Genomic DNA, 17,615 nt, shown 5'->3' on the forward strand with positions numbered 1-17,615 from the left:
AATGTTGTTTTAATTGTAAAATTTTTAGATGTTCAATCAGGAGGAACTCACGTTGTCACATACTAGATTTTTTTCCTCTGTGTAAGCGTTATTTAAATTTAGACAAAATCTGTAATCTTCTGATTGAACTTTTAAACAGAAAAACTCTCTAAAAAGCTCTAGGAGAGCTAACTTATGCCAGTAAATTTATCGCTAAAAAAATAACAACAAAAATATTACGAACTGACTACATCTTTATCTATGTGTGTGTATGTATGTGTGTGCGTGTGCGTGTGCGTGTGCGTGTGTGTGTGTGTGTGTGTGTGTGTGTGTGTGTGTGTGTGTGTGTGTGTGTGTGTTAATGTCTTTACTAAATATTATGCTTTCTTTTTAAAAGAGTATTTCTAAATGTAAATGTTTTTAATATTTCTAAGATTTTATGAGCCAACTTGCATTTGTTGTATTTTAATATGTTTTTCCTCTTTATTTGCAGCCACGGATCCACCAACAAAAAGTACAACGACATGTAAGAAATATTTGTTTGTTTTTTGTTTTTTTGTTTGTTTGTTTGTTTGTTTGTTTTTTTGTTTTTTGTTTTTTTTTTGTTTTGTTTGTTGTTGTTGTTGTTGTTGTTTGTTTTATTATTATTATTATTATTATTATTATTATTATTTTATTTTTATTTTTTTTTTTAAGAATCATAACACTCCGTGTTTTCTTTGTTCTCTTTTCTTTTCCAGATAGTGAGAAGGTGTGAGAGGGGGGGTGCAAGCGGGAGAAATAAATGTAAACTGTAAGAGAAATAACTGAATTCTTGTATAATAATAATAATAATAATAATAATAATAATAATAATAATAATAATCGAGGATGATCAAGCAGGATGAAAAGACCGAGGAGAGAAAGTACTAACCAAACCTCCACTGGATGAGTGTGAAGTAGACTGGGACCTTGGGGAGGCTTATTGCCACTCAAATTCTAGGGAAGACCAAGGATTGCTACAAACGAGAAATTAATGGTAAACAGCTATTGCGATAAAAGCAAACTAATTTGCAAACATTAACGAAAGTGGTGGTGAGTACTTGAAACTTTGGAGAGACTTGTTGTCATTTAGACTCCAAATTGATCCGTAAGAGACTGCTTTGATAATGACCTGCGTGAACACTGGAAAACCCTTGAATGTGGAGACTAACATCACACATAAACTAGACACAAACTTGAGACAGAAATCGCTACAGATGCAAAACACAAGGTAACATAACATGAAATCGTGAAAACTTAAACTGTATAAATGAAAAAAAGGCGCTCACCTGTGTGTGTGTGTGTGTGTGTGTGTGTGTGTGTGTGTGTGTGTGTGTGTGTGTGTGTGTGTGTGTGTGTGTGTGTGTGTGTGTGTGTGTGTGTGTGACCATAAACAGGCACCACACCAAATAATGAAGTTCAAGGAGAAGGGGAAGGCCGAGGAAAGAAAGCACTCTCCAGACCTCCGCTGGAGATGTGCAAAGAAGACTGGGACCTTGCGGAGGTTTATTGTCAGCCAAATTCCAGTGAAGACCAATGGTCGCTGTCAATGAGTAATCAATGGTAAGCGGCTGTTCCGATAACGCAAATTAATTTGCAGAGGTTATCGAAAGAAGTGGAGAGTACTGGAAATCTGGGGAGACTTGTTGTTACTCAGACTCCAGGGTCAAAGAACAATCTTTGATGATGGCTCGTATGAATACTTGATAGCAGCTATCCTATTTTAAATGTAATACTGTCAACTTACATTTATTGCTCTTAGACAACATCGAGTAAAACAAAACACAATGACATTCTTGGTACCGATATTTCTGTTCCCAAGCCTACCTTTACGATGATATGGAGAGAGATGAAAATAGTCCCAAGATATTGAAATGTAATACAGTATTTTACCATTTATTGCTTATCTTTTCAGTCGGTTGATGAAACCGTCTACAGAAACAGACGCAACAATTTTAATTTAATGACATTAATTATTTTTGCAAGACATATATTTTATAAAGAACAGTTGTCTGTGCGTTTGTATGTTTTATGTCCAGCTAAAAGTTTTAAAGAAAACTACAAAACAAAGACCCCCAAAATGTGTATTTTTTAGACCAGTGTTGGGCTGCGTGAATAATATCTAAAATGTCATACAATTTATTCATTCTCTGGGGATCAATTAGGCCAGATTTTATTACGGAAGTCTGTTTTTAGTTTTATTATGTAACCTTATACACTTAAACCCAACACGTTGTAGCAGAGTACGTCGCAAGGACAAGTAATAACTCGACTCCTTTTTTTTTTTTTGTAACAACGACATTTATTTCCGGGTACTTTCCCAAATAAAATGTGGCTGTACTCCTTCTCTCTGACCTCTGTCCTCTCGAACATCGTTTCGAACGTGCTCTTGAACGTGCTCCAGTCTGTGCACGCGTTCTTTTTATAGCCTTTCTCTTTTTTCCTTACGGTGACGTCATTTTGCATTTCGTATACATTTGCATACGCGCGTCCGCACTCTGTTACATATGTACTGATTTCGAAAGAAAATGCTGATTACTTCCAATGGGAATATATTATATAAAAGAGGTTTTCTGTGATTGTGTCTTCATGTATGCTCAGATAAAGAAGAATGCGCTGGACAGAGGAGAAAGAAGGGGTTGGGTAGTTCGGAGAGAGGGCGATAAAACGAGGGAGGGGCAATAGAGAAATATAGATAGACGAAGGAGAGAGGTAAAATCCGCTTAAATATGATATTTTGATTTCTAAAAAAAATTGTGATGATGGGGGATCATCACATTCTTCAGCACATTCAGGTACACTTAGGTATTGACATTCAAACGGATTTCGAAGATGTGAGGTGGTATGATGTGGCCCTCACTTGAAATCACATTAAAGACCATAACCGTGGCCGAAAACATCATTGAGCTCTGCCCTCAAGCGTTGAACCGTCCGGGTGTGCATGTTCAGGGTGCTGTTGTCATAATTTGGATCGGTAGAGAGCATGAGTTGTACAGCGGTGCATCTCCGATCTCGCTCGTTGAACATTGTGTCACTTTCATGATATAAGGCTCTTGGCGCTTTGGGATTTGTACACAACTGATATAAGGCTCCTATCGCTGCTGTGATTTGTACACAACTCGCCAATGGTCTGCAGCAAAACAAGAAAACAGATTTTCATAAAACGGAAATGAAACGATGTCGTCTTTTCTATGGCGACAATTTGATCGTTCCACTCTGTACTTTACAAAAGTGTAATCTTTAAAGTATTATTTTCATTTAGAAAATCATGGAATAATTTAGAAAGCGTTATTTTAAAAATAATAATAATTTACGTACTACGGTAACATTTGGCTCATGCAACATGGAATCAGTGTCTCAGTTTATTATTAGTTATTTTATATGTGAGGGCTCTTCTGCTATTCTTTGTTCAAGCTTGATCTTCCAGGATTGTGTCTACGTATTTTCTTTCTCTTTTCTTTTATTTATTTATATATTCATTTATTTGAAATAAGCTAGTTTCCTCTACCGCAAATGGCATAATGTTTATTCCTTTCAAGGACCATGTGGCTTTCAAGTAATTCTTCACGTTCTGCAAGTTTTTTGTTTTCGCATTTGGCTCTATTTATGCCATTGCCATTCGCGACGATTACATCAATTATGAGAGCAGTCCTTTCAGGTTTGTTTCGGATAACAATGTATGATTTGATGACCTAGTATTTGATGCACTTACCTGCTTGCAGGTCTTTGTCGAAAAACACATTTCCATTTGTTGTCATGAGTAAAGGTTCATAATCCAAGATGTTCGGCGATCTTTCAAGCCGCATCTTTCTGCAGATCTTCCAGTGGAAGTATTTACATACGGTGCGTGTGATTACTAGGGCTATGACAACAGCATATTCTTTTCCTTGTTTGGATTCTCAGGTATATATCCATGATATCTTATATGTTTTTTATGTAGAGTGATGTGATCCTCGGTTGATTAATTGTGTCTAACTGTGTCGGATATATACTCAAGAGTAAAAACAATGAAAAGAATATGCTGCTGTCATAGCCCTAGTAAGGACTATCTGCCAAAGAGGATCTTACATCCGGACATTCAATGATTTGGACTGTCCACAGCTGAATGACAGAATCTGCACTGACCATTTTTGTTTGTTTGTTTGTTTGTTTGTTTGTTTGTTTGTTTGTTTGTTTTTGTCTTTTTTTTTGTCTTTTTTGTTTTTTGTTTTTTCTGGGGGGGGGTCTGAGACTAACCATTTTCTTAAATTCATTTGTTTTTGTTTTTTTTTATATGGTAGTCACCACTTACCAAAGCCCGGAGGCCACTCGAGGATAAGGGTTATTGCGTGTACAGTAATCAATGGGATAATATCGTAGTAATCGTTAGTAATGGAGATTTGATAAAGTGTCTTACTTAAGGGGGCGCTTTATCAGGAATTTGTTTATGTTGAACTTGAAGACATCCAAGTTGTAGTCAGGTGGGAAACGGGCAAACGGAAGAGAGTTCCACAGGCGTGCACTTCTAAGAAAGAAGCTTTGTTCATGGAATCTACGTTCTGATTTAGGCACAAATAAAGAGTGAGGAAATTATTGAGAGTGGTTTCAGCCAGACGGGTGTTTTTCATGAAAGATTGGCGAGGGAGTACCAGAGATTGAAGCTCGAACGAGCACTTACCATGGAAATAACGATAAAACAAAGACAGGCTCGCAACATCACTTCTGTGGGAGAGAGGTTGCAGAGAAGAGAAAAGGGCATTCCTCACTAGGCTACGAAGTCTATTTTGTACTCCGTCAAGGCAGGATAGGCTGTTTTTAGCAGCTCCTGTCCAGATATGGCAGCAGTACTCCATCCTTGGAGTGCTTAACTTTTATATAGATAGAGAATTGCATCAGCAGTGAGATATCTACTGGAGCGGTAGAAGGATCCCACCATTTTTTCAGCGACCTTGACAACAGATTTAATGTACATGTTCCATTTCAGATCAGGAGTAAAGGTCTATCCCAGAAGCTTGTCAAAACATGGAGCCTCCTCAAGACGAGAGCCATCGATTTCAATTGATGCCAGATGGGGATCAGAGCGTTGATGATGTAAAGATAGAAGCTTGGTTTTAGATGCATTAAAAGTAACCAGCTACTTTTTCCCCCATTGTACCACGCGCTCAAGATTACAGGAGAGAGAATCAGAGAGAACTTTGTTATTTATGGCCTTTGATGTGTTACGATAGATGGTCGTGTCATCAGCATGGATATGAACGAATGATTTAAGTATGTGTTTTGGGAGATCATTGATGTAGATCAGGAAGAGAGTTGGGCCCAGGATAGACCCCTGAGGGTCTCCAGCATTAATACTGTGGGCTTCTGATTTCTACCTATTAACCACTACTCTTATGAGCCTATCGGAGAGAAATGATTTAATAATAGAGAAAACATTTCCAGTGATACCGTAGCTGAAAATCTTGTGAAGTAGGCCTTTATGCCATACCTTATTGAAGGTCAAGAGCAATTGCCCTAGAGAGGAAGCCTTTGTCGAGATATTCACTAATCCTATGAGATATAACCGTAAGCACATCTGCTGTAGATCTAGAAGAACGGAAACCATATTGCATGTCACTAAGAAAGTTATTTCTGGTGAGGTGGTTGATTACTTCTTTATTTAATATGGATTCCAGCAACTTACTCATGACACACAATATACTTATTGGTCTGTACTGAGAGGGAGATGACCTATCACCTGAATTCTTATTTTGTGAGAAGACACTGGTTATACTCGACTATTATTATCTGTACCTCGTCAGATTTAAATTTGTCACTGTTAAGGAATTCTATGGAAGCCACTTTGTCTATGTAACTTTGACTTAGTGCTTCTACGAACTTCCATGTTGTCACCATCCTTCTCATTTGGTTTACAGCTCCTTTTTCGTGTACTCTAAGCCCATATACCTTCTCTACGTAAATACCATCGCCTAACCCGACAAGCAGCAAAATCCCACCTCTACACTGTAGAGATCCCTAGATATCGGAAAGTCTTCTACTCAAGCTCGAGTCAAACTGCTAACTTTCGAATTCCCTCCCGATGTAAATACTCTCGACAAACCCGATAAGCAGCTAAATCCCACCAATACACAGCAGCGATCCCTAGGTGCAAGAAAGCCTTCTATTCAAATAGTTTATTGCTTAGAACTGCTAGACTTTTGAACTTCGTTCCGGGATTCTGCTGTCCCAACTGCACTGACATGCAGAAGTTTAAATGTAATGTGAACAGACATCTTGCTACTCAACTTTCCCACATGGTATCCCTGAAAATGTTATCTCAGATAGTAGCCCCCTTACATCGAAGTGGCATTGTGCTTTGTGTGGGGTGAAAATAAAAACATTAAAAATAACTCTTTTCTTTCGTGCGATCAGGGTTGCTGGATTGCCATTTTCTTCTGTAATTCTCTTTATTGTGTTTCTGCAAGTTTTGTTATGTAAGTCGGCTTAGGTAGGCATGTGATGTGATGTCCTTTTGCCATTCTCATTTTTTTTTTCTGTTTGTGTATGTGTGTGTGTTTGAGCTAAAAGTCAAAAACTACACAAAACACAACCACAAAGTTGATATATTCTTTTCTTTTCAGCATTGCCTCACATAGAATGTGGCCACTTCTTTTGTAATACTCATGTTTTGGGAGGCTCAATAAGAACAAAATTAGTCAAAGAGAGTCCATATTTAAAGCGATGATTTCGAGTGACCTTTAAAATATATTAAAAAAAAAACACTTTCATGAACTTCCGGCTAGAATCAATGTATAGTATCTATTTTGTTTTTAGTCAGAGGGAGGGGAATCATTATTGACCTTGGAAGGGGGGGGGAGAAGTGAAAGGCAAACAGGGAGGGAGGGAGATAGGGTGAGTTAAGAACTTCGTATTCCAGTAGCTTCTTTTCAAGAACCGTTGAAGGCTTGTGGAAATCTTTTCCTGATGACTATTTTCCTCTTACCCATACTTGTTAGTTCCTTATATCAAGTGGCTTCACGTTTTGTCTGGAACGATTTCCATAAACATATATATCTTAAAAGAAAAGAAAAACAATCCCATTTTTAATTGTAAAAATACGATCGCGAAATAAACATTATAGTTTTCTAGCATATATGAAAAACTAACATGCACTACACTGCCTTCTTAAAGGAGTTAATACTTGAGAGGATGGTATCGTGATAAAAGAACATATACTACACTATACCCCATAGTTAATTGATCATTGAAATATAGTACACCAGCTGGACCCCCGGCGTTGCCTGGTTGTACAATACGCTTAAACATGATATTTTAATTTATGCAGATTGCGTATGTATCATTATATAATCAATCCTCTATTGAATATTATATATTACGAGGAATAATTTTCCCGGTAGACTAATTCGCAAAAAAAACAAAAATTAAATAATAATGATAATGTCGTTCATCAAATTACGTCTGTGTTTGTTTACAATATCACGTCAGCTGATATTTGGGCTTAACGATCTTAAAAGTAAGCTTTCTTCTATTATAGATAAAAAAAAAAAGAAGAAGAATTTTTACAGGGGAATATATTACGTTACACTGGCCAAGGTTACACCGGTATAACGTAAAATATTCCCCTGTAATTTTTTTATATATCTATAAGAGAAGGAATATTATTTTTTATGTCACGTGATTCTTTTTCTTTTGCAGTACCACCTACACTACCCCCCACCACCACCACACCAATTCCGACTACAACTACTACTCCAGCTCCGACAACAACAACAACACCGGTACCGACAACAACAACAACAACAACGCCGGCACCGACGACGACAACGACAACACCGGCACCAACAACGACAACAACACCGGCACCAACAACAACAACCACTCCTGCTCCGACGACGACAAGTATCGATCAGATGATCACAAGCGGTAAGTTACGTATCCGGGTCGTTTCTCGTTAAAACTAACTCACGAGTGTTATTTATCTCCCTCACAAGGTCGGAGGATGTGACACAAGGATCTACAAGTTGAATTGACGAGCCAACGCGCTAGAGAAAGAGTATTCTGGTTTATAAAAAAATGTCTGGGCAGCTCCGTTGGCATTTCTCGATAGGGGCGCTACAGGCGATTAGCAATAAACTAACCCCTTCTCAAAAAAAGAAGGCAGGGAGTAAGGTGATCTAATGGTTAAGGATACGGAATGACGACCTGTTCGAATCCAGTTCGTTTCACAAAAATCACTTTCACTTAGGATGTTGGCAACCTTCACGTAGTCTCTCTCGTAATTCCTGTTTTTTTTCTAGAACAAATTCCGTCTTGAAAAATATCGAGAAAACCAATGCCAACAATAGAATCTTCAGATGATGATGATGATGATGATGAAGGCAAAGCGTGGGAAAGTAGACCTCCTAGAATTGCATAACAACATATCGCAGTAAACAGGGAAAAAAACATTTAAAAAATAACCGAGACTTTGTTGACTTTGGTGCCGAGGAGGAAACTCACCCACCACCGTAAAACGCAGCAAATGACTCTTTTGATTATGAATGAAGTACGAGGTGCCTTCAATTAGTTTCCATGCATTTCCCGTATGGGCACTTTTATTGATAGTACACACATTAAACTTTTGTGCACTTCGAAGTAATCTCCTTTGGCCGCAATGCACTTGTGGTATCGTTGGAAAGCCCAATGGAAATCCCTTGGTGTGAGCATGTAAATGAGACTAGTCACAGTCTCTTTTATCTCCTAAATTATCTCATAACGACAGCCTCTAAAGTATTCCTTGAGTTTAGAGAATAACATAAAGTCACAGGGAGCAAGGTCTGGACGATATGGAGGATGAGGAACTCTTTTGATACCCATCTTTGTCATGACAACCTCTTTCTTTCTGATATTTTCTGAGCACCCTTGGGACAAACTTCGCGTAAATCTTCCGCATCTCCAGTTCCTCGCGAATAATTATGTGTATAAATCCCATATTGACATCAAACTGTGCACCTATTTACCTTATAGACACACGATGATCCTTATTCATGAAATTCTTTATTTGGCCAATCAACTCTGGTGCTCTGACTTCCTTACTTCTCCCACACCTCTCATAATCCCCCACATACTCCCTGCCTTCCTTGAAACTCTTATGGTTCTCAAAAACTAGTGCTCGATTCATGCAAGATGGCCCAAAAGAAGTCTGAATCATTCCATACGTTTTGGGGGCATTTTTTTCCAAGTTTAAAACAAATTTTTATTGCATATCGTTCTTCTAAAGTGTTTTCACGTTCAGACTGCATTTTTGAAATTCACCAGCTGTGATAATTAGGCTTTTCGTAAGGCGTACTCCAATTCCTGCAGTAGCTGTTCATTTGAACTTAAAATTATATAAATTGGTCACTCATCTCATTAGATGTATAGCAATAACATACTGAATTTTCAAGAGTCTACGGCAATTTTAAATGCGTGTAGAAAATAAGTCTGGAAACTTATTGAAGGCACCTCGTACATGTTCTCTGATACCACACTCCATCTTTTTTTTTGTTATCAATTAGTTAAAGAAAAATTTAGCTAGACCAAGACAATTTTTGTTTTCAATCCAGAGTGCTCCATTGTTGAGAGTTGGATTTTCATGGCATTAAAATCCCACCTTGTGTCTAATTTTGCCCTCGTGGATAGGTTAGTTACTAGGAACCAAGCAAATGAGATTACCATATTTACCGCCACATAAGATGCGTTTTTTGGGTTTTTTTTACAAGGTAGTCACCACTTATCAAGGCCCGGAAGCCACTCGGGGATAAGGGTTACTGTGTGTACAGTACGTTAGTTTTGGAGATCTGATAAAGTGTCTTACTTAAGGAGGCGTTTGTTTTGCTGGAGTTTCCGCAAGACGGCTGAAGTTTGGAAGTTCGGCCAAACTTGTGTATATGACGCACTTAAGAATCACTTTTTGATAAAAAGTTTCCTGTTGATTTCAGTGTCTTCGCCACATTGCAAAACCTAATCTTCTCTTTGACCGACAGGCAATGTCGTTCTACTGATAGACTTACTGAAAAATAAATAAAGTTCTTAACGAAAATCATCACACAAGTACTTGTATTTGTCCTTTTCTTTCACCGTCTCGTATTTCGTTTCTTCCGCATTTCAAGCAACCTTATTAAATACATATATCATTCAGACACTACTGTGTTTGAATATATGGTCAAGCGGCAGTTTTAGTCATTTAGAACTGCTTTAAGGCTTCACCGCTCACTCACTTTTCGACTAAATTTCAAACAATTATTACAGTTTATAGATCACCTTCTCGTCTATATTGTGAAAAAAAAATTCTATTTTCGTTCAGTAAAACAAAAGTTATGGTGAATTTTCTGGTGTTCAAAATTGTAAAAATATGGAAGGAGGTGAGCGACGCTTTTTATGATTGGTGACCACGTCGCTTCGGCGACTACTGTTGTTACTAATTCACTGCTGTCGCGAAAAGAGAAGTAATAAGTGAAACAGAGAGGATGAAAGTATGAAAGGAAGATTAATGGGGGATTTTTGAAAGCAGACGAGTGCCGTACATTGTTAGTGCCTATGTGTTTATGGTGGCAAAAAATAAGACTTAAATTAAACAAAGAACAAGTGAATTTATTGGAAGCTCGAAAAAATCATGGATTACAATAGAAAAATGCGAGCATGAAAAGTAATATGGTTAAACTTAAACACGGAAAAGTAAAGGCCTAGTTGTTAAAACTGGAAAAGAAAATGACAAGATATTCTAGGTAAAAATATAATAAATTTATAGCTTAAAATAGTGCAGCATTAAGATTTTTTTTAATTCAATTTATTACATTATATAATCAATTGTTAATACTGCAATATTTTAAGTTGTAAATTTATTATAATTTTTACTAGAATATCTTGTCCTTTTCTTTTCCAGTTTTAAAAACTAGTCCTTTACTTTTCCGTGTTTGAGTTTAACCATATTACTTTTCATGCTCGCATTTTTCTTTTGTAATATACCTATTTACCAGCGATGTTTCAAACCAACTACCTTTATATATATTATTATATATCATTTGGATTATTATTTGGATTATTATTTGGATTATTCGGACTATTGTTCTTATCTCGAGTGTTATTGTCACAACGTATATGTAACATTCTTCAAATGTATCTTGTTGAACTCGGGAATTTATCTGTCAAACTCAGAAATGTTTCTGTCGAATTCAGGAATTTACGAAAAACGATAAGGTCGAAAATTAATTATTAATAAAAACAGTTTCTGAAGATAATTAGCGAAAATTTAGTTTTTAGTTATCTCCCTTAGATAAACCCCGTGATTCAAGCTAACGCCAAAATTGCAGCCAAACATACCAAAGATTGTTAACAAGACGTGTCAAGCCTCGGGACAAAACATGAAAAGCGTTTGAATACTTTGAACTATTGTAATTAATGTAAGAGATTTGTTGCTATTGCAGTTAGGTACAATTGAGTCATTAATTAAATCTTCGTTATATTGAAATAATAAACACATGTATATTTCATGCTAATTTCTTTCGTTATATTTTTTGTTAAACTAGATATACCTTTGCACTTGCATTCTTGAATAGGACCAAACTATTGTATGGAATATTCTGAAATATTTTTTTATTTAACGACTTCAGTTATAGGATTTAAAATAGCAACAGAAAAGACGTGGGGAAAGAATCCGAATATAAGTGATGGTGTGTTACCTCCCTTGATAGCGTTAATCTTTCTTTCTTGTTTCAGTTGACTTTATTTGAAGTTCTAAAAAAAACAGGATTTCCTTTCCTGAGACGAATACTTGATCTCTATATGAGGCACATATATATTCGAGTATTCCATTACATTTATTGACCAGTTAACTACGTTATACTATATTTTTCTTTTTGGTCTCTTGGTATTATTGGATTCCAAGACAAGAATTCATTTACTCTGGTGGATTGTCCAGCTTAGTGTTTTTACTACACGCAACATCACTTTGAAAAGACGCACCATTCCTCGTACAAGCCAGTATGAGGTAGCCATAACGATGGAGATTTTATTTGGGCTGTGAATACAATTTAATTTTGAATATTTATTATGTTATTTTGAATATTTATGTTATTTTGAATATTTATGTTATTTTGAATATTTATTATGTTATTTTGAATATTTATTGTTATTTTGAATATTTAGTCAAGGTTTACTCGTAAAAATAAGTATCCTCAAGCCAGGTTGTCCTGACAAATTCTTGTACAGAGAAACCTTAGACACTTGAGGACAGTATCTAGTAGGTATTTAAGTTCTCTGCAGTAGACATTCAAGTTCTCAAGTATACATTCAAGTTCTCTCCAGCTGGCATTAAAGTTCTCTCCAGTAGACTAAAAAGTTCTTTCCAGTAAACATTCAAGTTCTCTCCAGTAAGCATTTAAGTTCTCTCTATAGGTAATTATAAATAGTTATGTGTGTGTTTAAAGATATCACAAATTATATCTAATTTTCTTTGCTTTTATTTTGCATTTAGTGTGCAATGGAAGGGCAATCGACCTTATGATTGCAGCAGACGCCACCGACCGGATTTCTAAAGAACAGTTTCAAATGCAGATGGAATTTATTCAAAAACTCATCCAGTATTTTGACGTGTCGAAGGCGACGACCCGAGTGGGCTTCATGAAGTTCGGTCGGCGAGTCGAGGCTGTCTTTGACATCAATGAATACAAGAACATGAATGATGTCATCGACGCCCTGAAAAATGAGCGGCAAATCAAGGGTCGCGGTCGCATCAACCGCGCCATAAAACACATCCGGACCCGAAGTTTCCGGCGGTCAGTGCTGCGGTTGGACATGAATACGCCCCATGTCGGCCTTGTGGTCACCGGAAGCAAATCGGACGATCGGGAACAGACGTTGAAAGAATCGCAGTTTGCTACGAGGGCAGGCATTTCCATGTACGCCGTTGGAATCGGGCCGGAACTGACGACTGAGGAACTTGAGAGCATCGTTGACAGCCAGAAATTTGGTGACCATTATTTCCATGCAGAACATTACAATGACACAACGAAAATCCTTCGTGAACTTGCGCTCAAGATTTGTCGCGGTAAATATCTCTCTGCTACAAATGCTGGTTTATTGTTGTCACTCATAATTTTTGTTAAACTACATGTACGTTTGAACTTGCATTCTTGAATAAGACGAAACTATTGCATGCTTCTAAATTAAAAGAAAAACATTCTGAAATAATTTTTATTTATCGACTTCAGTTATTATTGTAGGTGCTAATATATTTATTTATCTATTTATTTATATACTTCTAGTTATTTATTAATCTAACTTATTTTTTATCTAATAATTTATCTTCTTATTTATCTCTTTATTTGTTCATCCATTTATTTATCTATTTAGTTATCTACTTATTTATTCATCTATTATTTTATCTATTTATTCATCTATTTATTCATATAGTTGTTTATCTATTTATTTATCTACGTATTCATCGAAATATTTCTTTATTTATTCATGATTAATCTATCTATTCCTCTATTTATATATTTATATATATATGTGTATATGTATATCCATCTATTTATCTATTTATTTAATCACTACATATATACAGCTAAATATTTAATTGTGATTTATCTATCTATTCGTTCATCTATTTATATATATATATATATAAATATATTTATATCTATTTATTTATTTATCTATTTATTTATTTTTCATTACATATGGACAGCTAAATATTTATTTAATTATGATTTATATATCTATTTGTTCATCTATTTATATATATATACATACATATCCATTTATTTATTTATTTATTTTATATATATATACAGCTGAGCCGTCTCCAATTCCTGTGTCTGATGCTGGTAAGTTCATATATTTTTTATTCATGAAGAAGTAACACAGACATAAAACCCAGACAATTTGAAACAAAACTTGAATGACGCTCTCTTATCTGAGTAGTGTAACCAGCGAACAAAGGACTCTAGCTAACACATCACTCAATAAAACCTGTGTCTATGTAATATGCAGTTGGTGCAACTAATAAAAATAACTTAACATTTCTAGCTTTATCCAAATTACAGTTATTTAAGTGAAGCTACTGTTACAAATTTTAAAAAACAATGGAAAACATCTGAATTTTGTGTGTTCATAAAACATTTTCCGATTGAAAATAATACTGTTCAAGCAACAACGGCTTGATAAGTGTTATTCAGATTGTTAAGGTGGTATGTTGATTTCAAATGAGGTCGTACAGACACAAATGATGCTTAACGTTCAGGTCAATGATTTCAGTCCCGGAAAACATGGGAGAAGTTCACAAACTCGTTTTGTCCGATCGTAAACTGAAATTGAGTGAGATAGCAGACGAGTTGAAAATGTTTATCATTTTGCATGAACATTTGTTAATGAGAAAACTGTGTTCAAATTGAATGCCGCATTTGCTAATAGTCGATCAGAAGACAACGACGCATGGAACATAAATACACCGCTTCAATCCGAAGTCAAATCGACAGTCTCACAAGTACATAGAAGCAGTCCAAAGCAGTCAATGACGTAAACATCAAACAACGTTCTAGCCTCCGTATTCTGGGATGCGCAAGGTATTTTGTTCATCGATTTCCTTAAGAAACGAAGAAACATCAATAGCGAATATGATATAGCATTATTGGTGCATTAGGAGGAATAAATCCCCTAAAGTGGGCACAAAAGCCTCCAAAGCCACGAGAGTCTAAGCTATTATAAAAACTGATTTTGCCTTGTTGACTGTAATATCGTGCTGATCGTCTTGTGCAGTTTTAGGAGGTCAATCCTCTCTGGGCGTTGTCTTCTATCCTTGTTGCCTGAGGTGTTCCTACCTGGGAATGCCAACGAGGCTGCCTAAGCAATTTTTGTTCCTTTTTTTTCGGGGGGGGCGCTAGTCTGATTCTCCCCACCTTCCAATCTTGTGTGACATCTTCCTGTGGATGGTATAACTATCAACAATAACAAGTTAGCCTTAAAGGTAAAAGGCGATAGCGATTGCTGAAACGAGAACTGTCGCGGATGATGAGTAAATCTGGACTGTGGATTTCAAATCCAATCGGATCTGGTGTGGCTACTTACGAATGCTACTGTGCTACTATCGACGTTTCCCCGCCCCCAGGTGTTAGGAAATATAAAAGAGAACAAAACTAAACATAAAAAAGGGATTAAGTTTATCAGCATAACAAAAGTATATGAAGTTGTTCACCAAGATGGAACATAGTGTGAATGCGCATATGTAAATGCATACGAAGTGACGTCACAGGTGGTGAAAAACGTCTATAAAACAGAGAAAGAGAACGATAACGGGGTACGAGATAACGTTCGAGATCTCGTGAGAGGCGTGGAGAACGTTCTAGATCACGTGGGTGACACCACGGCTGTAACAATGAGGAAATGACTGTTTTTACTACAAAGAAGAAGCGAGTTGGAGTTATTTCCTGTTCTTTGTTTTGTCGCCTTTACGATTGAAACTGCACATAACATGTATTGTTCCACGGACAACGTTACAAGGATAGATAAACGGAACAAAAGTAGGATTGTTAATCAAAGTACTGCAGTGATTGGGACAAAATGACCAGACAATAGCGGTCAATATATTTAGTTTACGTGCAGTTTCAGAAATAGCAAAGAGTTTTGTGACAATTTACGACAGTTAGAGACAGTTTAAAGACTGTCTTCAGTTTGCGACAGTTGAGGATACCAGTTTAGGACAGAGGAAGGCAAGTCATGGCTCGGAGCAGATTCAGATGAGCTGACGTCCACCGACGACAAAGAGGCCTCGACAGACTATGTAGATGTGGACTCTAGTGCTTACAGATTATTTCCTGCGATGTTGTCCTATACACACCAGAACACGACCGATATATACAGAAGGTGCTGGAATCTTTTGTTTTCTTTTGCATTGTTTATTATATATATATATATATATATATATATATATATATATATATATATATATATATATATATATACTTGTGAACTCGTGTGCGCCCCCTCGGCAACCGCTAATGTGAGAGACGACAACACAGCCAGAAGAGAAGATAAAAGAGAAGACCATGGAAACAGCGTTGAGGTCGTCGTTTGCTGTCGAGCGGGCAAGCGCGTGGTCCTATAGGATATCTTAACTTTGCGTAATTAATTAAATAGAAATGTAACTAATTGTTTTTAATGCAGGTTGCGGGACGAGACAACCAGCTGATGTCCTCTTCGCTCACGATTCTGCCAATGCCGGTGTCTACCGAACTAAACAGACGCTCCATTTCATTAAGTCTCTAGTCCAGGAATTTGACATAGATCCCGAACACATCCAGGTGGGCTTACTCTCGAACAACTGCCCCCGAACGTCTGGTTTCTCGTTCAGCGCTCACAAGGATAAAAACGCGGTTCTAGAAAGCCTGGAACTGAAATCCTCCGACCTAGCCAAGCTCATCCATAAATTACGTCGCCACGGCTTTGAACTGGGCAATGGGAAACGCAATATGGCCAAAAAAATCGGTATCATCGTGGTGGATAGTGGATCCGAGGATCCGGTTTCGGCGTTGGATGAGGCACAACAAGCCAGGTCGCAAGGGATTGAACTCTTTGTGATTGCGGTCGGGGAAGCTTTCTCTGCGGAAGAAACCAAAATGTTGTGCAGTTCACCAGCCACCGAGCATTTATTCAAAGTTCCATCATATGAAGAATTAGAGTCAATCCGATCACAATTACTGGAAAGAATATGCGATGGTGAGTAGATTTTTGCTTTTTAATGATTTTCTCTTTTTCTTTTTTTTTTTTTTTTTGCGCGCGTTTTGAAGTATTTCAATAAATTATATTCACAGAGAAATCATTTCTTTGCGTCAGAATCCATACCAGCGGCGTATATTTTTTATTTTCTATTTATTTTTGTTTTCAAATTATTGTAGTTAACTGGAACGCAGCCTTGTGGTATTATGTTCCACAAATGGGAAGTTCTTGGAAAGAAACTCTGCTTGTGGGATTTTGTTTAGTTTTAGGCACAAATAGGGAGTAGAGGAAATTGTTGAGAATGTGTGGTTGTAGCTAGACGAGTGTTTGTTGTGAATGTTTTACGGGGAAGGGGCATACATTGGAGCTCAGTCGAGCATCTGCCATAAATATAACGATAGAGTAAAGATAGACTCGCAACCCCTTTTCTATGAAAAAGAGGTAGTAAGGAGGAAAAAGAATTTAGTCCACTAGATTTCGAAGCCAGTTTTGTACTTTGTCAAGGCAGAAAAGGATCCTCTGAGTAGTACTTCCCCAAATGTGGTAACAGTACTGCATCTTGAGACGTATTTGAATTTTTTACAGGAAGAGAACTGCGTCGGTTCGTTGCGTATATGACTGACGAAGACCCCAGAATCCGTAGCAGCGGTATAAACAATAGATAATATATACAAGTAATAAGTAAAAAAATAAGTTTATAAACAATAGATAGTATAAACAAGTGAAACATTGATGTATATATATATATATATATATATATATAAAACATTAATATATATATATAATATATATATAAATGTTTTGTTTATATTATCTATTGTTTATAAACTTATATATATATATATATATAAAACATTAATATATATATAATATATATATATAAATGTTTTGTTTATATTATCTAT

The 17,615-nt window shown here is 36.5% G+C and overlaps 1 protein-coding gene across 1 annotated transcript in view; it reads left to right on the top strand.

Annotated features, from left to right (window-relative positions):
- Positions 1-17,615, top strand: part of LOC145276767 (matrilin-1-like) — a 147,641-nt gene that overhangs the window by 84,508 nt on the left and 45,518 nt on the right. The window contains exons 4-8 of the mRNA XM_080128021.1: positions 473-505; positions 7,672-7,899; positions 12,470-13,042; positions 13,791-13,823; positions 16,159-16,710. Of these exons, the coding sequence (XP_079984147.1) occupies positions 473-505; positions 7,672-7,899; positions 12,470-13,042; positions 13,791-13,823; positions 16,159-16,710 (1,419 nt within the window). The remainder of the gene's footprint in view (positions 1-472; positions 506-7,671; positions 7,900-12,469; positions 13,043-13,790; positions 13,824-16,158; positions 16,711-17,615) is intronic.

Source organism: Euprymna scolopes, chromosome 5, assembly GCF_053919585.1.
Source record: "Euprymna scolopes isolate OS-2025 chromosome 5, ASM5391958v1, whole genome shotgun sequence".
NCBI classification, from domain to species: Eukaryota; Metazoa; Mollusca; class Cephalopoda; order Sepiida; family Sepiolidae; genus Euprymna; species Euprymna scolopes.